The sequence below is a fragment of the Lepidochelys olivacea genome (genome assembly GCF_965140295.1).
Source record: "Lepidochelys olivacea isolate rLepOli2 genome assembly, chromosome: 4".
Classification (NCBI taxonomy): Eukaryota; Metazoa; Chordata; order Testudines; family Cheloniidae; genus Lepidochelys; species Lepidochelys olivacea.
In genome coordinates this window covers 147678833-147705858 of record NC_140414.1, presented here as the reverse complement: position 1 = coordinate 147705858, position 27026 = coordinate 147678833, and the positions used below count along the sequence as shown (strand labels likewise).

Genomic DNA, 27026 nt, shown 5'->3' with positions numbered 1-27026 from the left:
CAATCACAGAAAGGCACCCATGGGCCAGCGCTGCACTAACTGCTTAGCAGCTGCAGCAGGGCCAGGTCTCAAAGGCCTCTTTGAGAACGGGGTTAAGGCGTGGCAGCCACTGAACTGTTTGTTTTAACGGGGTTTGCCCCTGCGTGCCTCAGTTTCCCCATCTCAAAGCGGCGGGTGGAAGGGGGCGATTGGTTTGCAAAAGCGATCCAAGATGCTCAGGAGAGCGCTATAAATGTGCCAGGGTTCCAATCTTTCCTGTTATAGGTGAGACCGTTTACTTAAACCTGGTGCTTCACCCTGTGTTGCAATGCAGCCACCTCTAGGGTGAAACACAGCCGTCCTGCTAGCAGCCGCATTGAGAATTGGTGAACAGGAAACCAGCACGTTTTCTCAGCCCCATTGCTGAGTCTTAAGCCTTGCTGAGCCCCGGCAGGAAACGCCACACACCAAAAGCACTGACCTACAAGCGACTCTGCCAGAGTTATTTTAAACTCGGCTGCCACGTGAGCAGCCTGCGAAATGCTTGCCAGCCCCTCCCGGGCATGTGGGCAGAACTTTTCCAGAGATTAGCAAGTTGCTTCCAAAACAGGCCCTGGGGAGTGGAAAGAGAGTTTCATTTTTCTCGCCCCTTTGAGGAAGCCAAAACTGTACACGTGATGGGTGGGGCTGGTTCATGGAACCACGTGAAATCCTGGCTCATTTGGCTAAGCATGTAAGAGACACCACCAGAGATGCAGCAGGGCCAGGGTATTTATAAGTAGTTGGCTTGCTGCTGTGATTTAAAACTTTTTTTAAAAAAAATCACTCAAGCGTTGGGATTTAACGTAGCTGCCTCCACATTAAAGCTAGGCAGGAATTTCCCCCCTCCCCCATACTTATATCCTTTAAACATTACAGCCCAGGAATCCAAGCCTGTCGCAGTTTGTATGGAGACTGGGAGAGTCACTAAGGCAGAGTGGGTGCGAATCAGGCCTTAAATAGCCCAGACGTTTGGAAGACGAGGCCCTTACAGCAGCAGGTTTTAGATTTCCTGCATTCCCCCCACCCCCATCACCCCACGCAGAAGCCCAGCACAAAGCCCAGGCATTAATATTAGCCCTGTGTCTACAATGAATCTGCACCCAGCTGTACAAATGTCATTCCACCATTATCTGGTGGAGACCTGCCTACTGAGTCTTGGGCCTGCTGAGCTCGGATGGGGTTGCACCTGCCGACTGGGCCATTGCATGGGCAAAGGGAGCAGAGTTAGGCTTGTGCCAGTTACACAACCACAGCTTGCGATCCGTGCTCGTGCACCTAGCAGGATCCTTTGCAAATTCCTCTTAAAGAGCCCAGGGCCCCACTGTCCTGGCCCAGAATTCCCTTCCTTGGGGGCTCTGCTCATCCCAGAAATTGTTGTGGGGAAAAGTGGTGTGTGGAGCTTGGAAAGTATGTTGGAAGCTTTTATGGTCTCTGACTGCCTCCCTGCAGGATTGCAAGGAATTCACAGGCTTGACCCGGCCGGAGAGGCTGCTACACCTCCCTAGGCCATAAAGTGCCCTGCAGCACCCCAGAAATAAATGGCAACCTGAAGGCTCATGCCATTGTCGCACTGGGTGTGTGCAAAGTGGATGTGAAATGCTAGCAGTTCAGAACAGCAGGGACTTACGGGGGCAAGCTATTTTGTGCCTGTGCAGGAGGGCCGTAGTGTAAGTTTGCTCTGGGTGTGGCTACATCAGTGCAGTTTTCACAAGAGTTCGCACATGTGGAGCTGGATTCTCCTGGTATAAAACCAGGAAAGTCAAGTGGATTGAAGAACAAACTCAAGGAACCTGACCTGACAAGCCTCTTCCCTTGGTAGTGGATACAGTTAAAGCTCAAAAACACTGATTGCACAAGGCGTACTTTTGACCCAGAAGTTTATTTTTCTCTTGGTTACACATCACTGCAGAGGAAACAAGGAGATGCCTTGGGAAATAAGTCATGACGGGGGTGTAAAACTTTTAACACAAATGTACAAAGAAAACAAAGCAATCACGCAGCTCACAATACCCAACCCTGGCAATCAGCTTCAGTCCAATGAGTTTCCTGTACAACACAGGCCGCGGTAGAGGCAGAGCACCCCTATGTTAAAAGGCAGGAAATTTACACTGGAGGGTAGTTTAGCCTGATTCTCTGCTGCCTTGCACCTCATGGTGTCATTTACACCAGTGTAAGTTCAGATCGGGTAGCATTTCCATTGTGCGGGCCAGACTGGTTTAAAGCTCGAGTTATCACCACTTAAGTCAATGGCATTGCTCCATACTTACGCTGGAAGATGCAAGCTCAGAATCCAGCCCACTGTGTGGGCTGCAAGTGGTACATCGTTTAAGCCTCCAGCTACATAGGGGGTTTTATTCTTGTTGCATCCACGAGTGACTGATTTGATCATTTGTAAAAACAGACATTGGAAAGTTTTGGGTCATAAATATACATGAAAGATAACCCTGGAAACCCTCCCCCCACACCACATAAAAATCGCTGAACGTATCCAGAAATAGTATTATTAAAATACAAAATCTGTTAAATAATTAAAAAACCCAACACACACCTTGCGTCAGATGCAATCGAAGAGTTAATGTTCCCAATGATTCAGAACTCGGATTGGTGCCAGAGGCACCGCCTGATCTCGCCTCCCCTTTCACAGGACACCGTCCTCACTCTGACTCCAATGCAGTTACTCCTGATTTACGCCAGAGCAAGCAGAGCATCAGGCCCTTACACAGGCACAAAGCTACAGCCAGTCTTGCTCTTTAGCTGCAAATTAGGTTTAAGTGCTTTTCCCACATCGCTGCTAACTGAGCCCCGGTGTGGGCATCCCAGTGCTTCTAGTTTCTTGCTATTAAGTTAGATTCAATCCTTGCGGTCGCCTTCACTTAGGAAGCGCCAGAGGGGCCAACACAGCCCTAGCTGCCCAGGATGATCACAGAACACGTGATGGAAGAGTTTCTCCCAGGTGGTTTTAGTACATGGCTATTCGGATAGGCTGCAGGATTCTCGGTTTCACAGCCTGTTTGGTTTCATCGGGTCAATTCACACTAGTTATTACCCATTAGATACACCCGTGGGATAGCCCTGAAGTCAGGTTCCTACTGTTTCAGTGCAATTACACTCATTGAGCATCGCAATGGTGAATCAGGCCCCAGAATTCCACCGGTCACAGAGAAGAACACAAGCTAGCCTACAAAAGATACATTTGCACAACAAGCAGCTCCCCGGATGGCGTTTTTACCCCCCGCCCACTTGTGCAAAGACAGGTCAGTATTTGTGGAAGGCGGTCAGATACTACAGTGATGGGCAGCAGTGTCAAATCCTAAAACACGTAGATGGGGAAACTGAGGCAGCGAGAGGTTAAAGCCCTAATCGGTTTTACCCTGATGCAAATCTGGATTGACCCCACTGAAGTCAACGGAGCTAAACTGGGTTTACACACCTGTAATTAAGAGGAGACTCCGGCCCAGAGCCTAACTCAAGAAACCAAGCCCTGACTTCCCCAGGCTCAGCTCTAGCCACCAGACTCTGCTGCCTCCCTGAACTGAGCATTGTGATGTAGAGGGAGAAAGCAAAGCCAATCCTCAGGCTGCAGAGCCTTCCCCACCTCCCCTAGGAGGGAGATAAAGTGGCCAGTTTAGGCTAACCAAGGTCCCCTGAAGCAAGCAATTTTGCAGCCTAGCAGGACCGCCGCAGTCCAGAGGTTGGATGCTTCGCTACCCTCACGGGATTTGCTTTCAGTCATGTCACAAGTCCTGCCCAGCAGCATTGCCTCAGGCAGAAGTTGGTATTTCCACCTTGTGCCACAAACAGGCACTCTTAGGTGTGACCTTGAAGGTGTTAAGGGAACGGTCTCTGACCTCAAGAGCAGATTAAAAAAGGCACTGGGGTGCCTGTCTAGCAGAGCTTTTTTCAGCACTGAATTTGGCAAATCCTGGAGCTTTCCCCCAGACCCTGAGGCCCTTTTTTAACACCCCCACCCCACCCCTGGAGCATTCCCACTCTTGGCCATGATTTAAACAATGCATGTAAGATTAAAAGGACAAACAACGTCCCTGGCTAAGACAGCAATCCACACTGCACCCAAGGGCCATGCGGCTCCAGGAGGCCCTAAGACACTGAGCTGGGCCAAAATGAAGATCTCGGTCAAGCACGACCTTCCCCCGAGTCAGCTTCCGATTGCATTTGGTTTGTTTAACCTTTCCAGAGCCTGAAGCTTGTGGACACACCCATCCACACTCAGAACAGCTTGCAGGGGGCTGATGCAACACTCACACCTCTTGCGGCCATTGGTGGATGCTCGACAGCGCACTGGTTTTCACCTCCTCAAGGCAGGGCAGGTGCCGCTGCAGATACTGAAAGATGATCCCACCAACCAGGTCAGAGAACAGTCAGCACTTGAAACACGCAGACTTGGACAGCGTCAACCGATCCTCGCACGGTACCTGAAATATCCAGCCTAGCTTCTATGTCCAGTGCAACCACACGTTCATGGAGGATCTGGGTCAATGTCAGAGCTACAAATCCTACCCCCCCGGTAGGAGTTTCACAGCATGGAGAGGGCAACTAGCCCAGGGGATTCGGAAGCCCTTGAGCGCCACACAGTTCTGTCGTTATGGGAGGTATGTGCGGTTACGGGAGGTATGTGTGTGTGTTACTCTGTCCCATGGCTTCCTGGCCAAGGAGTAGATGGATCTCCAACCGTGTCCAAAGAAACTGGCTCAGCAGAACGGTTCTCACCTTGGGAACCAGCCCGAGCCTTGCGGCAAGGTGTGTCAAGTCTCTCTTCAATGCATGTGGCAGTCGCCCTGTGGCCCCCCCCCACCCTGTCCCCCTTCAGAAGTTCTTGAGGCGGCTGTACAGCTCCCGCTTGCTCTTTTCTCCTGCCCACGTGCGGCTCTTCTGGCGGAACTTCCGCAGGTCCTCCTTGAAGTCCTCGTGGTGCATGGGACGGTAGTCCCGAGGTTCACAGTGCGCCTGGGGACAGACGCACAGGGCTCGTGTTAACAGAATGGCCAACCGCCCCCAGGGTGACCCCAAGCAGGGCCTGAGCCCCTTCCCACCCACAACTCTGCTCCAGTCAAGAGCCCCTTGGAACAGCTGTTGGTTTACCTGCTAAGAGCGGCCAGACATACAGCAGTGTCTAAAACCCGTGACAATGCCAGGAGGGCCCAAGGCACTGCAGCCAGACTGCTCTTGGCCCTGTCCTTGGTCCCCTTCACAGGCTAATCAACAAACCCTACCCAGAGACACTGGCCCCTTTGCTGGCTTCCTGCAGCCACCTGGAAATCCCCCTATTTGGTTTTTAAACTTGCCATGGACTCAGTCACCACCAGCCCCGCTCACAAGGCCTCTCCTTCAACCATGACCTCACACCCCATCATGCCCCAGTCCCCAGGGAGGGGAAAATGCAGCTCTCTTGTGTCTCAAGCTCCCCCAGTCTGTGTACAATGAGTCACTTCCCTTCTCTAAGTCTCACTTTAAGACCCATCCCGCTCTCTGGGTCCCCTTATTCTGCCGTTACGTGGCACTCAGCTGCAGGTTCTGCAAAGGCTCAAAATCTGGAGGTTTTAAACAGAACCTGGAACCTCTTGCTTCCAGGATACCCGCTGTCCCCATTCCAGAGGGTGAATGCGCTGGGGCAGGGAAGGTATTTTGGTGCATGCCATTGCCACCTGGCATCTGCCAACCTCGGAGCGGGTAACACAAGCCTTAGTCACACACTCGGCTATGCTTCCCATTGCACCAGTGGGTGCCCCCAGCCAAAGGCAGGGCTTCTGGGATGGACAGACACACACTTCACTGACAGGAAGACTCCGCCATGACTTACTTGGTACTGCGGGAAGAATTCTTTGTATCCTCCTTTCAAGATGTACAGTTCCGGATAGTGTAGGTTGGGGTACTCATTGCGTGCCCGATCTTTTTCCCTGACAAACCGGCACCTTCAAGGCACAGAAGCATGAGGTTAAAGATCATCTGACCCTGTTTAATTTTGCGCACACAAGGGACTGCGCTGAATGCCATTGTGCCATGGAATGATTGGGCCAGATCCTTAGCTAGTTGCTCTGAAGTCAGAGCTGGGCCAATGTACGTTGGGCTAAGGATCTGGCCCACCATTTTCCATAGCACCTTTGGCCCAAATACATTCCACCCTAGAGGTGGCTGCATTTCATAGCCTGAATGAGACAGCAGCACTGCACGATCCCTCAATCAGCTACAGACCTCGGTGGCATCGCTCCGGGTTTCTGCTGGTTAGAGAAGGGTCAGGCCCAGTGTCTGGAAGGGAGGATTTAGCCTGATGTGGAAGCTGCAGGAAGAACCCTAGAGTTGGGATTCACCCAGGCCATGAGTGGTCAAGAGCATGGATTCTTTCGGTTCTCTCCCAACAAGACAGGCTGTTGCACTCAGACAGAAAGACCGCAGTGCTGGAGTGCTTACAGGACCATAAGCCAGACAGAGCGAGTCAATGGACAACAAAGTCCTCCAGAAGCTTAGATCCAGGAGGCAACTGTCTATCATTTAGTCTTGTAGGTTGATCTGTCAACACACAAGTTTCTTGGGGACCCAATGGCTCAGGGACGGATTAACCGCTTTGTACCCGTCCCAACATCTTGGGATCTATAATTTGGTGGGATGGCATCACTATGCCAGGGATCGTTCAAACAATTCCTGACTGGTACAGTCAAACTGGGTCCTTAACCACCTCCTGCAGCTACATCGTTTCAAGCTCTTTTAAGTACACTAGTGTCTAAACAGAGACCCCTCCTCTGTGGCCGGTAGACAAGGGTGTTGGGAGGACGTGTAGCTCCCACACAGCTTGTGGCCCACTTACATTCTGGGACCCCTCTCCGAAGAAAATTCACAGTGGAATATCACTATCACCCTCTTCTGCACGTCGAACGGGACGATGGGGTTCTTCAGCAGGAAGTCCTCTACGTCCTGCTCCAGCGGCAGGTTCACAGCCCCCTGGAGGAAACGGCATTTCCAAGTCAGAGGCAGCAGGAAAGACCCTCCCCTTTCTCACTGACCCAGAGAAGCAGCAGGAGGTGTAACACCCTACAGGACCACTGAGGTCTTAAGAAACGAGAGGGCTTAAGGGCCTGATTCCCTGCGCCACTGCTCATCACTCAGCATGTGCAATGGGTGAACTATGCTACACAACCAGCATTTCCCCTCCCCGACCCATTGCCAACAGCAGCGTTGTATGCTCCTGGGATCTCTGTCCAGTGCCCACAAACCCACTAAGCACCTGTACCCCCATTCAAGTGAAGGGAATTTGCAGGAGCAAATGAATTCTTTGCATCGGTCTTCATTGTTGAGGATGTGAGGGAGATTCCCAAACCTGAGCCATTTTTTGGGTGACAGATCTGAGGAACTGTTCCAAATTGAGGTGTCAGTAGAGGAGGTTTTGGAACAAATTGATAAACTAAACAGAGTCTCCAGGACCTGATGGTTCACCCAAGAGTTCTGAAGGACCTCAAATGTGAAATTGCAGGACTGCTAACTGTCATCTGTAACCCATCATTGAAATCAGTGTCTGTACCAAATGACTGGAGGGTAGCTAATGTGACACCAATTTTTAAAAAAGGGCTCCAGAGGTGACCCTGGCAACTACAAGCCAGTAAGCCTCACTTCAGTACTGGGCAAACTGGTTGAAACTATAGTAAAGAACAAAATTGTCAGACACAAAGATGAACATAATTTGTTAGGAGATAGTCAGCATGGTTTTTGTAAAGGGAAATCATGCCCCACCAATCTACTAGAATTCTTTGAGGGGGTCAACAAGCATGCGGACAAAGGAGATCCAGTGGATATAGTATATTTAGAGATTTTCAGAAAGCCTTTGACAAGATCCCTCACCAAAGGCTCTTAAGCAAAATAAGCAGTCATGGGATAAGAGGCAAGGTCCTCTCACAGATTGGTAACTGGTTAAAAGATAGGAAACAAAGGGTAGGAATAAATGGTCAGTTTTCAGAATGGAGGGAGGTAAATAGTGGTGTCCCCCAGGGATCTGTACTGAGCCCAGTCCTATTTAACATATTCATAAATGATCTGGAAAAGAGGGTAAACAGTGAGGTGGCAAAATTTGCAAATGATACAAAACTACTCAAGATAGTTACATAAGAACATAAGAATGGCTATACTGGGTCAGACCAAGGGTCCATCCAGCCCAGTATCCTGTCTACCAACAGTGGCCAATGCCAGGTGCCCCAGAGGGAATGAATCTAACAGGTAATGAGCTAGTGATCTCTCTCCTGCCATCCCTCTCCACCCTCTGACAAACAGAGGCTCGGGACACTATTCCTTACCCATCCTGGCTAATAGCCATTAACGGACTTAACCTCCATGAATTTATCCAGTTCTCTTTTAAACCTGGTTATAGCCCTAGCCTTCACAACTTCAAGTCCCAGGCAGACTGTGAAGAGCTACAAAAGGATCTCACACAACTGGGTGACTGGGCAACAAAATGGCAGATGAAATTGAATATTGATAAATGCAAAGTAATGCACATTGGAAAACAATCCTAACTCTACATATACAATGATGGAGTCTAAATTAGCTGTTACCACTCAAGAAAGATCTTGGAGTCATTGTGGATAGTTCTCCGAAATCATCCACTCAGTGTGCAGCAGCCGTCCAACAAGCGAACAGAACGTTGGGAATCATCAAGAAAGGGATAGATAATAAGACAGAAAAGATCACAATTGCCTCTGTATAAATCCATGGTACTCCCCCACCTTGAATACTGCGTGCTGATATGGTCGCCCCATCTCAAAAAAAAGATATATTGGAATTGGAAAAGGTTCAGAAAAGGACAACAAAAATGATTAGGGATATGGAACAGATTCCATATGAGGAGAGAGATTAATAAGACTGGGACTTTTCAGCTTGGAAAAGAGGCAACTAAGGGGGGATATGACAGAGGTCTATAAACTCATGAGCGGTATATAGAAAGTAAATAAGGAAATGTTATTTACTCCTTCTCATAATACAAAAACAAGGGGCCACCAAATGAAACAGGTAGCAGGTTTAAAACACACACAAGAAAGTATTTTTTCATGCAATGCACTGTCGACCTCTGGAACTCCTTGCCAGAGGGTGTTGTGAAAGCCAATACTATAATGGGGTTCAAAAGGGAGTTAGCCATTGATGGACCTATCTTCCATGAATCTATCTATTAGCCAGAATGGGCAGGAATGATGTCCCTAGCCTCTGCTTGCCAGAAGCTGGGATTGGGTGACAGGGCATGGATCACTTGATAACCTGTCTGTTCATTCCCTTTGGGGCACCTGCCATTGGCCACTGTCAGAGGACAGGATACTGGGCTTGATGGACCTTTGGTCTGACCCAGTATGGCTGTTCCTATGAGCTCAGCATCTTAAAGAGAATCATCCCACTTGTTTGGGTGCCAGACTCCAAGCAAAAACAGTAAAATGTTTGGGTGCCTAAAGGACTGACCCCAGGGTCACGGAGGAGAGCAGAACTCCCCAGCACTGGCTCCTGTGCTCACACCACTGGGCCATGCTGCCTGTCAAGGTTAAACAGAGACAAACAAGGCAGCGGTTCTGACCTTGATGTGACCTCCTTCATATTCGTAGGGATACCGGCAGTCCACGATCACACAGTTCTCAAGGAGGCTGTTGAACTGGCCGTTCAGTACGGCCACCATCTGCAGCGGAGAGAAGAAAAGCACACGGTTGCTTGACGCAGGACTGTGCTGTTCCACTGGTCTAAACAAGCCCCCGCTTCCCAGGGGCCTGGCCCTGCTGCCCCCGCGCAGGCTAAACAGCTGGAGTTCAGACTCTGGGCTGCAGAATCAGGCCTAAGCAGCTGATGGTCACAGTGAGGGCTGCGGGGGTCACGGCGAAGTCACGGACCAGATTTAGTACAAGTCACAGGTATATTGCAAATGAGGGGGCACCAGCCAGCCACAGCAGCACCCTCTGCCCCGGCACCTTTACCCTAATCCCAGCCTGTTGGAGGACGAGAGGCTGGGGGAGGGAGAGGCTGGAAAGTAAACCTCCCCCACTCACCCCGGGCTTGGCTCCCTGCTCTGGCCATTCCAAGCTACAACACGGGATCACAGCACCACTCAAGCTTGACCCTGCTACTCCTCCATTAAGGCCAAGACAGTGACGCATGCGAGATTGAGTGAGTGATGCTGCAGCCCCGTGCGCCAGGTTGTAATGCCCAGAGTGAAGAGCGGAGCCCATCCCTGCAGGACACAGTGGAACCATCTGCCCCGCCACCCCAGGGGCTCCCCTCCACACAGGGCAGGGGACCCACTCCAAGCCTTCCTGCAGGAAGTCAGACAGAAGTCAGACGAAACAAGAAATCACAGTGTCTAACTTTTTACTGCACCGTGATAAACCTGCAGCCCTAGTCACGATCAGTTGCCTCCTTACCATTTCTGGGGAGATGTATTTCAAGTCCTGATGTTTCCCCTCCACAGTCTGTAGAAGATAGGCCTACAACAAAGGAGCAGTTAGCGACTGCAGTTAAGCTCTTTCCTTGTGGAATGTATCCGGAGCTGGGGTGATGGTTTTTAGGGCATTTCCCTGCATTACCAATACCTCAGATCAGAACTTTATAAAGGGGCACTATGAATTCACTTGGGGAGCAAAGGTTACATTTTTAGAAGAGTTTTAATAAGACTCAAGACCAAAAGAAATCATTCCTTTACCACCCCAAGGCAGACAGTTCTTTCAAACCAATCGTTCATCTGTGGGGTTGGAAATCCCAAAGTGGGACCAGTTCTGCCCTCTCTCCTGTTGTAATTGTACAGCTGGGGAGGAGCTGGCATGAGCAGCTACCATTTTGATCTCATCGCTTTTATAAAGTTGGCATAGGTGGAAGGAAGGGGGCAAGACAGAAGAATCCACCACCCTTGTGTTGTCTGTAACATGCCAGGCACGATTCACAAACAAACAGGCATTCCCTTCCCTTTGGACAAGGACATTCGACTGGTCTGTTTCACGTCAGCGTCTAGTCCGTTTCACGGCCCACACAAGGGCAGGCGGCTACTGGGTTTCCAACACAGCCCGGGGAAGGTTTCAATAGCTTTTGGGGGTGGGGGAGATTCATTTTGGTCGATTTAGTATGAAGGGGTTTTCCTTCTCCCCCACCCCAGCCCCAATACCTTTGAGAAGTCCCCGATGAGTTCTCGGTGGTCATTATCCAAGATGTTCTCAATCTCATCATGGCAAAAGGACCTGGAGCGCAACAGCCGTGCTTTCTAGGAGGAAACCGAGGCTGGATGTCAAATCCACACCAGAGAGCCTTCTCTATGAGAATGCAGCTTGCAGCTCTGGGCGGAGGAACCCGGGGTGGAGGTCTCCGGCTTGGGCTAGCCAGGAGGCCAGACAAGAGGACGAGAATGCTTCCGCAGACTGCAAAGCAGAAGCGACCATCATGATCATCTCGTCAGACCTCCTGCCTAGCCCAGGCCAGAGACCTGCCCCACCATAATCCCTAGAGCCGAGCTCTTAGGCAAACATCCCATCTTGATTCAAAAATTGTCAGTGATGGAAAAAAATCGACCACAACCCTGGTAATTGTTCAATCTGGCCCTAAAGACTATGATCACCAACATTTATGCTCCCAGCAGACACATGGATCACCAATCCTGGCCAGATTTTGCAGCTATATGGTTAATTCACTTTTGTCCATCTTGGTTTTACCACATGGGGGTGCCAGAATCTAAAGAGGCAAGAAGCCTGCAGCCTTTAACTCATGTTATCAGCCCTATCCAAGTCTGTGGGTCTAGATCCCTCTCCTCCAGTGCCTTGAATGTGGTGTAGTTCCTTAGACTCTGCACCAGGAGCGAGAGACAGGGACAGCAGGGTTCTGATGCAGGAGCATCTCACAGCCGCTTCACGGGAGTGCCAGGGAGGACACACGGCAGCCAAGTATCAGGCTCACAAGGGCTGCAACAGCGCTTGACAGAGACTCCTCTCGGCCGTAACTCTTAGGTCTCACCCGCCCCATTTTCCTAGTGGCTCCTTGCCCCTTGTGGGGGCTCAGCTCGCGTTGCGGTCTGTGGGCGACAGGCTGGTGCGCCTGCGAGCTATGCGGAGGTGGGAGATTCCAGCTGGGTTACAGCAGAGAATCGCTTGCTCCTCCCAGGACAGCAGGAGGAGGGAAGAATGAAGAAAAACAGATTTGGGAGGAGCAGGGCATGGGGAAAACACCTCCCATTTAAAGGGACAGCGCCCCTCGACTGCCAAAGTGCTGGGGCCCATGTTCCAGCGCTGGGAGAGAAGGACGTATGACATGGCGGAGCTAGCCAAGAGGCTTCCCCTACCATCCACTGATTTCCGATGGCCGGCTGGGCCATTCCAGATGCCTACAGTACAGCCCTAGCTAGTGATTTCCTGCTGAAGGCTTTGGCGGGGCAGAGGAGAAGGGAGATCTCGAAGCATACCCCAGTATGTCTAGTAGCCAGCCCTCCCTGGGCTGGGAGGTTCTGGAGCCAGGGAATGGAGAGGGAGATGTCCCTGGCCCCAAGTCCGTCTCTGTATCACCTACCGGCTCCTCCGCCTTCTCCTCGATCGGGGTGCCAGCCACGCTCTTCCGCCTCTTGGTTTTGACCGGAGTGTCTTTGTCCTGCGGCCTGTCCAGACGCTTCAGGATGGGCCGGATCACGCTGCTGGGCATGGAGGGGGACCGGAAGAGCTGGCGACATTTGCTGCGTCTCACCAATCTCTGCAGAGACAAAAGCGAGACGTGGTTAGAGCCTCATTCTGGCTTCTCGCTCCCCCATGGGCATGGAGGGCAGGGCAGCCGTTTGCTGCAGCCTGGGAGGGGCAGGTCTTGTCTGCCCCATTTCACATCCCGCGGGGGGCAGTTTGACCCAGACACGCCGATTTTGGCTTCACGCTTGGTTTAGGAGACACTAAGAGGTCATGGGCCCAATTCTGCTCCCAGCCACACCCGGGAGGGGGAGCAACTCCGATTTGGCGTCAGTGGGGCTCAGGGAGGAGAATGAGGTGCAGAACCCCGCCCCCCACCGCTTGACCCTTTGCTCCTTGCACATCAATTGCCTTTCTAGAAAGGTCTCCCAGCAGGCCTGCCTCAGACTGACCCCAGCACGAAGGCCAGTCGTTGGCAGAGAGCACACGGGCACCCCTTCAGAACAAGGGGAGCACGGTCTCTGGGCTGGCTCGCCCAGCACCTTTCACCCCCTGCAAGCTCCCTGGAAGGAGAGGCCCCAACCCTGCACCAGGCTTCCACATACCAGATCAGCGCCTTCCTTTTTCACCAGTGGGGCAGTCAGCAGGTTCTCCATCCCCGGTGGCACGTCTGCATCGCTCTGAGGAAGAGGCAGCGGGATCAGGGCAATGCACACCAAGAATGAGGCAATGGATTCCCACCAGCCCCATCCCATCCTCCCCTCTTGGCAGGGAGACTGAGACAGGAGTTGGCAAATCACAAGCTACTGAGGGGCTGCAGGAGCCAGACAGACCCCGTGGTTCTCTCTGGCTCTCAGCAGGGGCCGGAGGGTTTCCCTAAGACCTGCGCTCTGCAGATTGCTAGCTATATTTGCCCCATGAACATTCATTTGTGATTGTGGAGTCAGAGACCACCCAGGTACAGGGGAGGGACTGGCAGGTCATCCAGACTGAGTGTGGTGGATCGTCAGACAGCCTGGGGAAGAGGGCAGCACATCCCCTGCTCGAGGGAGGCCAGGAAGGAGCGAGGGGCTGGGTGGCAACGCATGAGCCAGGGGGATGGGGTTGTGCTCCATTTCGGAGCAGGATGGGAGCACAGGCTCGAGGCTTAGCTCCTGAAGCCAGCGCTCCCCAAGCTACGATCCAGCAGCCTGCAGGAGCAGCTGGGGTGCAGGATGTTAGGGGGCCGCGAGGGATGACCACGCGCGTGCTGTACCTTCAGCTCCTCCTCATCCAGGATCATCATAAACCCATCCTCCTCCTCCTCGGTCACGAAGGAGGTCAGGGAGGAGCGGCGCAGGCTCACCGGGCTCTCGGCTTCCATCCCCATGTTCTCCTTCTCGGGCGTGCCACACTGGGGAGCACACAGCGAAGGGGGAGGGGTTAGAGTGTGCCTGGGGGCCGCAGACCGAGCAGGAGCCGTCTGGCTGCGGGACCTGCCGTGATGCGGGGCTCTGAGGGAGGCCTCCTCTGACAAAGGAGGCGTGCAACTGGGGGACAAGCCACCAGGAAGTGCAAAGCCATGGCACGAGACGTGGACCCAAAGTCACGGCCACCTGTAGCAATTAGGGATCCCAAAGCACTGAGCTAGCTTGCTGCCTGCCGGGTGCTGCCAGACCAGTGCACAGTAACCAGAGCAAGGGACAGACCCTGGCCTGGTACCTCCTTCACCTCCTGTCCCAGACAGTCAGTCACTATTAGACACCGACTATACCCTGCCCCAGAAGCAGGTGCATTTCAGCCACAGGTAGCTTCTGTATTTACACATCTCCACCCCGGTCCATACGGCAGCCCAGGTGCTATGCAGACGATAGGGATTAACATGAAGAGGGACCCTGCATCAGCTTCACGGGCACAGGCTCCCGGGTCCTGGCATCACCACATTAACAGCAGGTGTTACGTGCAGCTGGTACCATGCTATGCTCCAGATCTCCCCACTATGGCCATGCACACCCCCCCACACCCTATCCCGCCCCAGACCCGCGCTCACCAGGAGGTCCGGGGCGGAGTTTGGTCTCTGTGCAAAAGGGTCCTTCTCGCTGCTCCCATCGAAGGGGTGAAGCCGGCTGTGATTCGTGGGCCTCAGCGGTATCTTAAATACAAACCCCGCCTGCGAAGGCCAAAGGCGTGAACGTTACCCGACCGGGGATGCACTTCACAGGCATTTTGCCCAGCCCTTCTGGGCCACCCCCGCTTGGACTGCTTGCCAGCAACACGCCATCCGAGCAGGACGCAGCCCTGGCTTAAGTGGACATGACTCCGTCACCAACACTGAAGGGCTTGTGCCACTCACACCGGCTCTCCCCGGGCCAAGGCACGATGGTTTGCCAAGGACAGAGGCAACACAAGCCCAGGGCTAAGTCCCACCTGCCTGAGACCAGCCCTTTTCTGGGCTCGCGAGATGGGAGGGTCAGGCTGATCAGAAAGGGGCAGCCGCTGGAGGGCTGAAGGGGCTGGAGCCAAGAGGCTTAGGATGAAACTGAGCAGAGAATTCAGGCTCAGTATCTAGGAACATCTCCAGAAGGCGAGACCCCTTCATAATCCAGCAGGAACTAGATGGGGCACGGCCCCAAGAAATGGGCTGTAAGGGACAAGTCTACCCTGCTCCTTTCTTCAGTGGTGGGGCTGGGACAGCTCTTGAAATCTGCTCCCCCGTCACATCCCCAGTCCATCCCTTCTCTGCCTCCCGACTCACATTCTCCTTGTTCTCTTTCCGGCGCGAGGGCCATTCATGTGTCTCCGGGCTGCCGAACTCCTTGCCGTTGGAAATGTGTTTCAGGGCAGGACTGGTGCCCAGGAGCCTCTCCTGGATGAGAGGGGGGAGAGATCATCAAACCTGCTGCCACACAGGCTCCCGCCACCATTCAGGGCCCTTCCCTACAAGCGGAGACTGGCTGACAGGGGGTGGATCACTTGATAATTGCCCTGTTCTGTTCATTCCCTCTAGGGCACCTGGCACTGGCCACTGTCAAAAGCCAGAATACTGGGCTTGATGGACCATTGGTCTGCCTCAGTCTGGCCATTCTTGTGGTCTCTCCAGGGTCCACGGTTCTGACACAGGTTTGCCATCCGTGGGTCACCTATTTCCCCACTTCAGTGCAGCACCTGGGGGCTCTTTCTACCCCCACTCAGGCACGTGACAGGGGACTGACCCATTATGTGTGCTGGATGCTGCTCCCTTCAGAGCCCATTACAGACACTTCTAGCCCAGACACAGGAAAACGGGGGGGGTCGGGGAAGTAGCAATGCACTCACCCCCTAATGGATGAGCTGCACCCCCAAAACGCTGAATCCCTCCCCTCTGTCATGGGCCAGCAGCCGTGGGCTCCTCCCTGGCCAACACAGCATCCAGCCAGCCCCAGCCACCCTGGCCACAGCAGGTCAGTAGCTGTCACCCTTGGGTTTCCCCGAAGCCGGCACTTCCGGCCGTGTGATCAGATCCGCAGAGGGGAGACGGGAACTCACCGGCAGGGAGTGGATCCTCCGGACGGGGAATCTGTTGCTAAAAAGACAAAGCAGGAAAAAGTGTTGGTCAGCGACCCCTGCCAGAGGCTGTGCCATCCTGAACCCACCCTCCCCTTCCCACTCAGGCCCCAAAAGCCACCAAGAGACCCTGCAAGAACTGACCGGTACAGGCAACCCCACAGCTAACTAGCTCTCACAAGTGACCCTCCCACAAGTGAGGGCAGGGGAAGCAAATCTCTGTGCAGGTTGTTATACAGGAGGGGCAGTGCTAGGGGTAATCTACACAGGTGGGTTTGATTCTCCTAAGCACGAATTAAGGCTGCTTTACACCCTTCCGGCAGCGTAAAGGCCTCTCAGAACAGAATGGGGTTGCAGTCACACTCAGTATTTCCGTGAGGGGAGCAGCAGAAAGTGGCCTTAGCATGAATGAGAACCAGGCTCCGTGCTGACGGGCACCGCCTTTGTGAGCGCAGCTCCGCTCCCCGACCCGCTCAGCGGTCTGGACACGGCATTAAGGCCTCTCCCTGTAGCGACTGATGCTCTTAACATGGCAAGATGGGAGAAAAGCTCTTGAGAGGGCAAACAGCCACTGCAAAGGACAGCAATGGATGTGGGCTCTATGTCGGCGGCTGGACGCTGCCAGAGGTTTGTTCAGGACCCGATCAATCCTACCACAAGTGGGAAATAAAATCCAAACGGCCTGATCTGCACAGAGGAGCTTGGCCCTTCCCTTCCCTTCCCTGGGTTCAGCATGCATGTAGGGGTGCAGCACAGGGAGGAGAGACTGTGAAGGATAAAATTCAGCCTTTACAAAGAGGGAAAGAAAGGTCAGTGCACTTACCCTTTGACAACTCTTCCTGATTCCAGAATTGCTTTCTCAAAGCTGCAGGAGGAGAGGGAGGAGAGCCGCATGTTAGTTCACATTCACATGAGCAAAGGGCCTGCATCTCAGCCAACTTACAGTGGCACTGACTGCCCAGGGAGAGGTTAAGGAGGCGTTTTAACTCCCGGGCCCAATTCGGCCACCCTTCCACACACTCAACAGCTCACTTCACAAGCAGGAGCCTAGGGAGCAGCGCTATACTCCACGCACCCAGAGACTAAGCCATCTGGCCCAACACGGCTTCCCAGCTGGTAAAAGGAGAGGAGACAGTGGGTCTCCGGTCACTCCGGACAGCTCCAAAAAGCAACAAAGTAACTGAGAAGCGATCAGGTCCATGGGTCAGATCTCCACCACCCTGCTTCCCTTCATCCCCTCAAACGCCTCCTGCCCCACAAGCAAGCCAAGGAAGCTGCATAACAGAAGGATGGTGATGTGTTTAGAGTATGGCACAGGCCGGACGCCTGGGTTCCAGTCCCACGCTGCTCAAGGTCATAACAGCCAAGGTTGTTGAGAGTGGCTACTGATTGCAGGTGTCTCTGAATCTGGGCCTGCGGGATGCTGTGCACCCAGTGACTTCAGACGGAGTTCGGGGGGAAATCAGGCACCCCAAAGACTGTTTGCATATTTATGTGGGGGGATGGGGGAGGAAATCAGACCCAGGCTGTCCCAAGTTGTGCATCCTAAAAACAGAAGCCCGCAAAATTTGAGGCCACGTCCTGCATTGTGCCTGTCAGCCTACAAGATCTCAAAGCCCCAACATACAGACTAGGGCCCTGGTCGCATGTGGGGCTAAGCCGTGTTTGAATACAGCTGAGGTCAGCCAGGTTTAAACCCTTGTGCAGGCAGGGTCTTAAAGGAATGCTGGCTCCCTGCGTGCACGAGCCATGTCGTGCCACTTGAGTGAAGGAGCGCGGATTAATTAAACGCCCTCTGAACAACAGGGTGGTCTTGAAAAACAACAATCCAAGAAGCCGCAGTTGCTGCTGCTGACCTAGTTCTGATTCCCATGAAGTTAAATCAAAGCTTGGCTGGGCGGGGCGCGGGCGGGGGGCTCCCTAAAGCCAGCCGGGGACAAAGCTCTCCCAGAAAGGAAGCCAATAAAAGCGCCTTTTGTGAGCCAGGCTGCAGAGCCAGGCTCCAGATAGCGGGGGCATTTCTATAGCAACTGGCCCGAAGCGGCTGCTTTCCACCTGTATGTAAATGGGCCCCGTGGTGGGAGGGGAGGTTGCCAGGGCTCAGCAGCTGGTCGGGAGGGGTGAAGTGTGGCAGCACAATGGGAGGGGGCTGCCCCTCAGCACGTGGGTGAGGGGGGCCCCCCAATGCCAGGCAGATGGAAGAATGTGCCCAGCCCCAATTCACTCCAGACAGGAGGAGTGGGGGGGCTGCAACCTTTGGACTCTCTCCCTTGTGGAATTCAATCCTCCAGCCTGCCTAGCAACCTTCCCCCCCCACCCCCATCACCTGGTGACCCAGGGGGCTCCCGCTGGAAGGGAGCTCGTGTTAGCCCACTTAGGGAGTGCAGGCATGTGGGCAGAGGAGCCAGGAACCATCTGTTCACCTCCACCCCAAAGTTACACATTCTCCAGCACATCTGTCGGGGGGAGTGGGGGGAGGGAAACTCCTCCCAAACCGTCAGAGCAGGTGCGAGGAGGGCGAGTGAGGGATCGCGGGAGGAGAGCAGCCGCTCGCCCAGATGCAACCGCCTTTTTTTAAAATGTCAGATGTCAATCAAAATCGACAATAGAGCTTCCAAGAGCCCAGGAGGGTCCCCAATCGCCCGGCTCAGCCTGACTCACCCATGGCCTGCAGCGTGTGCAGCTGTTGACCCCAGTGCAAACCAGTTTCAGACTGAAGCATTTGGCACTTGTTTCAAGCAGGATTAAACACCCTCCCCCCCCCAGCTCTAACACCTGAGAGTTTACAGGAGTGGGTGGCTGAGGCTCTGTGGCCTGCGTTGTGCAGGAGGTCAGACTAGACGATCATAATGGTCCCTTCTGACCTTAAAGTCTAGGACTCTCCCTGCACGCAGCATCTAGCGCTCGCTGCCAGATCTCCAGTGGCCCCGTTCAGAACGGCCCCCACCCACAACAGGAATCCTGAGCCATTCAAGGGGAAGGACTTTTGAGAGCAAATGCAAAACTACCAAGAATCTTCGGTGGCACCCCACGCCCAAGACAATTGTTAACAGGAACTCAGGCAGCCCCACGCAGCAGCAAACTGCAGTGCAAGAAAGAGCAGACCACAGAGACCACCACAGCTCCTTGATCTGGCTGGGGTGATGGGTTTAAGATCCCCTCCCGCTTTTACTGCCTTCACACCTGAACCCAGCTGGGAAGGAATTTTGGAGATGCTGTCCAGGACTCTGGAGGTCAATGGATTTGCACCTGGGAGAGCAGTTACTCCACATTTACACCCACGTAACCAGAATCCGGCCCAGCAACGGTGACATAAAGCACCTTCGTGAGCACTGCCTTCGATTTCCTGTTTGCAATCGATTCTGCCGAGTTCTGTTTGAAGCAGAGGCCGATTCAGTCCGTTGGGGGAGTTGCACAAGGAATGAACCTGGCCCGTGGTCTATCTACAGCTAGCTGGTTTCTGAACTCCAAGAAAGATTTCAGACCCCAATAGCCACAGCCCAGAGGGCCTAATTGCTCAATACCTTCATCCCAGTATTCAGCTGATGCAACTCCAGTGAAGTAACAGATGGCCATCCGGCACAGAGATCTTTAAGCTCAACTTGAAAACAAAAGCCTATGTCCAGAATGGAATAACTAACACTGATTTCCAGGCTCAAATCTCAAAGGGACTAGAAAGAACCCTCTGCCCATATACATCTATTGAAAGCCTGAGCTCCAGATTCAACAGTGCCCGGGAGCCCCTGGGGCCTGCTCTACACTGCAGACCAATAGCAGTCTATCTACATCACTCAGGGATATGAAAATCCACCCCCCTGAGCAATGTAGTTACACCAACCTAACCCCGCTGTGTAGACAGCGCTATGTGGATCGGAGAGTTTCTCACCAGAACAGCTACTGCCTCTCGGGGAGGGGGATTAACTACGCTCTCCCGTCGGCATAGAGTGTCTTCACTAAAATGCTGCAGCAGCCCAGCTGCGCCGATGCAGCATTTTGAACCGCAGGTGCCAGATGGCTCTGGAGAGATGCCAGCTGTCCCTTAACGGCCTCGTCTGTGCACAGATTCCTTGTGTTGATCGCTGGTGGCCAGGGTGAGTTGGCAGCAAGGCCTGGGGATGCAGCATCAGAAGTGAAGCCAACACCAGTTCTGTCTGTGGGTATGTCTACGCTAGGAACACGACAACTGTGGTCACATAGACACTTTCTTCAGCACCAGGAGGGTTCTTCCATCGCTGGTGTTAATCCACCTCTCCGAGAGGCCATAGACTTATTCTGCTGACCTAGCAGTGTCTACACCAGGGCTTAGGTCGGCTTAGTTACACATCACAGGGCATGAAATTTCAGGAGCTAGTCACTGCTACTGCACTGGACTCAGATAAACAATCCACCCCTTCCTCCTCCCCGGCTTCTTCCCCCGCTCTCCAAAAAATGGATTAAGCTCACTTGTGGACAATCCTTGGAAAAGTAGATCCAATTACAATTTCACTTTATACTGGATTACAGGAGTCAATTCCCCCACTACTGAAATGCAGCCACCTCTGGGCTGGAGCACAGAAGCTGTTTAACAGTGCACAGCAACACTTCACACAACTGTTTGGGACAGGAATTGATGCGGGAGGGGGGGGGAGATACTGGGAGGCAGAACGGAATTACTTCAAAACAGGGTTTGCAAAAAGTGCCCTGACTTGAAAGGCCATGAGCAAATTCACCTCTGATTTGACAACAGGCATCTCCAGCAGTGCAGCACCCCCAAGCGATGCGCTGATTCAGTGCTGCCTTCCAGAGAAAAGCACCAGTCTCGAGTCACCGACACCATCTAAGTTTGCTTGGGTGTCTCTCATCCAAGAATTAACCTGGCCTGTCCCTGCTTAGCAAGGCTTCCTAGGATCACCGCACAAGGTAGATGTACCCAAACTCCCACATTAACCCTTAAAACTCCAGCTATACTGTAGCTCCCTGTTTTCCAGGGTTAAGTGGAATCCAACAGGCCAAGTGACAAGGAAAAGGAGACGTTAACTTACACGTCTTCAAAGGGTTCTGGGTCCAGCTGTCCAGGGGAATCCAGCCCAACTCCTGTGCAAACGAAACACCCATGGATAAGTCCCTAGGAAAACGGAGGTGGGGGCCTAGCAGCAGCAAGGGTGCAAATCCTCAGCTTCCTTCACATACATTTCATCTCTTGGGGAGAGGTGAATGGCGGCAGGGTGAAAGGCAGATACTGCCAGGTCTGCCGACTTCTCCACCAAGCTGCCCACAAGCCAAGTAGAGATGGATTTAAAGTTCATTGTGATTAGGGGAACCAAGCACACTAGCCCTTGCCGTTCTTTCCAAGGTTAAATTAAGCCTCCCCCGGTTCATCTCCATTTTATAGACAGGGGAAGCGACTTGCCCACAGCAAGTCAGTGGCAAGCTGAGAACAGAATTCAGGAGTCTTATCTCCCAGTCCCCATGGGCAGCCACAAGACCCACTGCCTCCCGGAAACAGGAGTTGAACTCAGGAGTCCTGATGCCCTGTGCTCTGCAGCAGTCACTGCCCTCCACATAGGGAATAAGAAACTTGTTCCATACAGTTGCTTCTCGTTCTCCCCAGGGCACAGAACGAAGGCTTCCCAGATTCCAAGCCCTGCCCGCCCCAAACTCCGCCCTGGGCCAACGGTGCTGGACTGCAGCTCCCCCCCAGAGCCCACAGTGCAGGAGGTGCCAGAAGCTGCTGCCTTTTCCCAGAGGGATTGATTTAATCACACACACCCCTCCACCACATAAAAGGTTTCCCTTATCTGGAGATGGCCAATAACTTAAAGGCAAGTCAGCCTCACTTCTCCCCCACACACACAGTGCTCCCATTCCAGACAGATGGCTTAAATGTAGGTGGGACTTTAGAGGAGATTTCAAACAGGGGGCAGGTCACTCAACCCAGATCATTTTTAGTGATAATAGTGTAAACAAAACCCAGCGGGGGGGAGGGGGGGGAATTAACTGTCCGTCCCTAGTCCATACATCGTAATTCAATCAGGCAAGGGCTGGATTCCTAGGCATCCTTTCCCCTGCACTCAGAGCATCCCTCGCTGGCTGGGGACCTGGGACCCTAGCAACGCTCTGGGCCTTAGGAAGCATTAGGGGAAGCTCCCGAAGGGAAGTGAAGGCTCTCCCCACAGGGAGGAGAGAGGGCCAAATGGAAGAGTGTCTCTTTAGCAGACGTTCTCCCCACGACGGGGACAGCAAAGGTAGAGCCCAGACACAGCCGGGATCTGTTTAAAGGGGAGGGAATTTAGTTCACGTGGAAATGAGCTGCGGACAGCACGGACCAGAGGCAGGCAGTGTGTAAGCACGCTTCCCAGTGTCCCCGACCCACAGCCTCCTGCGGGGCCAGTCCTGGGCCTCCCCCCTGGGCCCACGCCGCTCGCTCCTCACACCCGGTCTGCAGCACGGTACCCCCTCCACGCTATTCCAGGCCTCGGCATGCTTGGCCTGAGAGGCCCAGGACAGCAAACTGCATGGTAGGGAAGTGGTACAAAGACATGGGAGACCTCCCCCTTACACTCTCCAAAAGTCAACTGCACTTGGAGACCTGGCCCTGCCCCAGCGTCCAGGGACAAAAGCCAAGGGAGTGGCCCCACACCACAGCAGTGCTGACCTGAATCCAAAGACTCGGACCACCCGGAGTCCTGCGACGACTCAGACGAGACGGAGTCCTGCGACACCGAAGACCATTCGCTCTTGAAGCCGATCCCCAGTTTCTTCCTCTTTGGGGTGTCATATGGACTGGAGGGGGGGGCAGAGAACACAATTACTAAGAAGCCAAAGCAAGAGGCACGATGACCCACCTAGGCTGAGGCAGGGGGGGACACAGCGGTTTGGCAAGGCGCCGAGGTTCAGGACTCCTGGGTTTCTCTTATGCTACCCCGGCCACAGAGTCCCTGGATCTTGGGCGAGTCTCTCAGGCCTACGGTTTCATAGGTGTCCACTGATTTTGGGTGCCCAACTTGAGACACCCAGTGCTTGGTTTTCAGGAGGTGCTGAGTCCTCAGGTGGGCAACACAACAAAAAAACAAAAAGAGGCCCCGCCTGCCGACCCCAAGGCAACTGAAAATCTTGGACACCAGCCCCACCTCATTGGTAAAATGGGCATAAAGCTGTCGCCAGCCATCCCGGGCTCGGTCACTCACACCTGCAGAGCCCGGAGATCCCCAGAGAGGCGGTGGAGGAGGGGGGGAGCTTGAAAGGATCGTTAGCTATGAGCCAGAGATAATGGTGTTTAGCGCCCTTCCTCCAGGGACCTCCAAGTGTTTTATAATCCTGCAGCAGGCCCCTTATCTCCACTTAGATATGCGAAGCCAGGGGGCAGAGAGGAAGTGATTTGCTCAAAGTCAGAGATGGACTCTGCAGCAGAGCATCCATCTCCAGAGGATTAAAACAGGACAGACCCTCAGCTGCGTAAACTGGATATCAAAGACGTCCATGGAGCTGGACACTGGTTTATACCCCCTGAAGGGTCTGGTCCAACATTTCCACAGCACCTTCCACTTGGAAATGCCTTACTGGGACCTGCCTTGTTAGAACTGCTTGAGCAGGGCACTGTACACCTATGTACAAAGCCCTTTACACATGTTAACGAAGCCTCACAATAGCCATTAAGGAAGGTGGATTTTCAGAAACAGCTGAGTGAATATGGTTGTTCAGTCTAAGGCCACTGCTGGGGCCGGGCTAGCACCAGGAGTGCATTAGACCCACTGCGTAGTTCTGGAAGAACAGGAGTTCTTTGAGTGCAGAGGGCTGAAATGAGGAGGAGTAGGAACCTCAGGGGCTTGTGAAAAAGTCTCCCAGTCCCTCACCACCACTGGCTTCTCTGTCCGAGGGGCTGGCACAAACGCAGGCTTCCTCCTGCGAAACCTGCAGGAGGCAGCTGGCCCAGTGTCTCCGCTCACCCTGCCGCTCTGGAGGAGGCTCTCTGTACTAGGCCATGTGCTTAGACACAGCGGCTCAGGCTGCAAGAAAAAAAACCCCTTTCTCTTCCCTGAAAAGTACAGCCCTGCCAGCCTCCAAGGGAAGACAGCATCCCGGGGCACATACCGCTGATCAACCTGCCCCTATGAGAAACAACAAATCCCCCAAACTCCCAGCCATACAGAACAGAATCATCTCACCACCCACATTCAACCATCACAGGCTCAGTCCTGGGGGTCAGATCTATGGGGGGGATGCCACGAGAGTTAGGGTCAAATCCTGACCCAACAAAGCCAAGGGGGGATTGCCTGTAGCATCACTGGAATCAGGATCTGGTCCACGGCGCAGTTATCCAGAAACCCATAAGCAATACTGCCAGCGGTTTCAACAGGGCCAGGATTTCACCCCTTCCTTTCCCAAACTCTCCTCCCCAACCCCCCCGGAGGTGAAAAAAATTATTCTGCTGTGTGGAGCAGGATCCTGGACACCCGCCCTCCTGCTCAATGGAGAAGGGCCAAAGGTTGCTCCCAGGTATGTGGCTGTACGTCCCTACCAACTGCACACGTGGAAACCAGCGCAGAGAACTCAGTTCACTCATCGGTTCGGGGACAGAGCTTGCACGGTCTGCCAGCGAAACCAAGGGGAACTTTGCACCCGTGCCTCCGGGGAGAGCAGGATTGGGCCCCTTAGCACCGCACTATGTGGTCGAGACTGCAGCTGACGGTAGAAGAAAGCTCGGAAGCAAGCAGGCAAAATGAAGCTAGGACAGGCACGGCTCGCAGAGAGCCAGCGGCTTCCTGCGCAGAGTCATTCTGAGCTTTGGTAGCGGGCTGCTCCCACCCAGATCCCACTCCAGCAGTTATTCTACAGCAAGGGGCATAAGCAGCTCTGTTCCCCCTGCATTTGGGCCTTGAACAAAGGCATGGAAATCACATGCACTACACCGCATGCAACTTCCCCCGCCCTGGCCTCAAAGCCAGCTTGGAAAAAATCTGTTCCCCGAGGCCCAGCTCTCAGAAGGTATTGCCTCAACACGGGTGCAAGGGAGATTGCACATTGCCACTGAGTTCAGGAAAAGCAGGGCCTAGGGTGCCTCACAGCAGGGCTGCCATGGTTGGTTGTTTAGGCCCGGCTCTTAAAACAGGTCTCCGCAGCTGGAGAATTGGGACACTGAGCAAGAGAAAATAAGACTGGCTGGTTTTCTACCTGATTTGCTCTGGGAATTATCTCCGACCTGGGGAACGCAGCGGGTCAGGCTAGGTGATCACGATGGTCCCTCCTTATGAATCGGGACACCACTAATGGGGCTCGATTGTGCGTGCACCCTGGTCTAGGGCTGTACGTTCACTGCCAGAGCGGGCACTGCCATCCCCGGCTCTGCCCTCAGACACACCAGGGGCAGCTTCGCTGGCTCTGGAGCGGGGTCAGGATCAGGCTTGCCTAGTTAACTTCCAGCCACGCTCTTCCCGGATGAGCCGCATGGCGATTTGCCCTTCCCCCAGGGCAGGTAGGGCTGACAGCCCAGCTCTGCCCGGTTCTGGAACCCTCTCTTTGGGAGCGGGGAAGGGGAACACATGCACCAGCTAAGCCCTGGGGCCTGCCCAGCTGGGGATCAGGGCCAGGGGCTGCTCTTGGGGTGAGGGGAATATTTTGCAGTTTGGGGTTTTGATCATGCACCCTCTGCATGGGTTATATGAAGTACGGGAGGCAACCCCAGCCCCTCACCCCCCCCCCAATACATTATACCCCCCTCCCCCGCCACAGATTCAGCAGCCGGGTCACCTTCCTCCTCACACCCACATAGTCTGCATGGGATTCACATACAATACACGGAATATACATGCAATCCACCCCCACACCGCATACAATGCACCCACATCATACTCACAGAGTGCATGCAATCCTCTCCTTCCCCTCCACTTCATACAATGCATCCACACCATCCACGCACACAGGGCATGCAATATATACACACAACGCACCCACCCCGCCAGCCACCCTTGCACGCCGCCGCGGCGCTCACCTTCCCAGCCCGGCCAGGTTGTTCAGATTGAGGGTCAGGTTGGTGACTGGAGACAGGACCCCCGGCGACAAGAGGCCGCTGGCCCCCCGGGGGAAGCCGCCGGAGAGCCCGGGGAGCCGGGACGGTCTCGCCGCCGCGCTCCTGCCCCGGGCAGGGCTGCAGCCGCCCGGGACGCCCTGGCCGTCCATGCGGAGCGGCGCGGGGCGGTCGCTGCGGGGCCGGGCTCGGGCTGTTACGGGGACCCCGGGGGCGGCTCTGCGCTGCGGCTCGGGGCATGCGGGGCCGGGCGCTGCGGGGCGAGCATCCAGCGAGGCGGCGGGGAAGCGCCCCCCGGGGGGCAGCGAGCGCCGGGCAGGACTCGGGGCGCTGAGCCGGGCTCCCCGCTTCGCTCTCTCCGGCTCTCTCCGGGCTACAGCGCGCCCCAGCCCCGGGCCTGTCCTTATATTCGAAAAATAACACGGGCGGGCGGGGAGCGGGCAGCCAATCGCACGGGCCGCCCGGCAGGGCCAGCCCCGCCAGCCGGGGGGGGACCCCCAGCCCCCAGCCGGGGAGGGGTCAGGCTGCAAGGGGGGGGGAGCGTGCGGTGCTGGGAAAGCGGCTCGCTGGAGCAAACGGCAGCGGGGCGGGGGGGTTGCAGTTTACAGCGCTTGGGGGCGCCCTGGAATAGGGGAGCCCCCTCGCCTCATCCCAGGAGTCCCCCCATCTTTGCTCTCCGCACTAACCCCAATCCATGCCTCCTCCACGCCCTCTCCTACCGCCTGGGACGGGGATCGAGCCCCCAAAAGTCTGATTCCCCCCCCCTCCTTGTTTGTTTTTTGTTGTTTTTTTTTGCTTCCGCAACCTAAATGTTAAACCCCCTGCAGCTTCGGCCCCAGAGAGGTGAAGTCCCACAAAGC

The 27026-nt window shown here is 54.3% G+C and overlaps 1 protein-coding gene across 1 annotated transcript; it reads right to left on the bottom strand.

Moving 5' to 3' along the window:
- Positions 1 to 1881: 1881 nt before the first annotated feature.
- Positions 1882 to 26552, bottom strand: CDC25B (cell division cycle 25B). The gene is made up of 16 exons (XM_084626185.1): positions 26131 to 26552; positions 22798 to 22925; positions 21185 to 21236; positions 16987 to 17028; positions 16146 to 16182; positions 15376 to 15486; positions 14671 to 14790; positions 13897 to 14034; positions 13247 to 13321; positions 12538 to 12714; positions 11150 to 11245; positions 10416 to 10478; positions 9581 to 9679; positions 6842 to 6975; positions 5840 to 5951; positions 1882 to 4986 (listed from the first exon to the last, which is right to left on the bottom strand). The coding sequence occupies exons 1-16, from the start codon at positions 26316 to 26318 to the stop codon at positions 4846 to 4848; spliced, it is 1713 nt and encodes a 570-aa protein (XP_084482311.1). The 5' UTR covers positions 26319 to 26552; the 3' UTR covers positions 1882 to 4845.
- Positions 26553 to 27026: the final 474 nt, after the last annotated feature.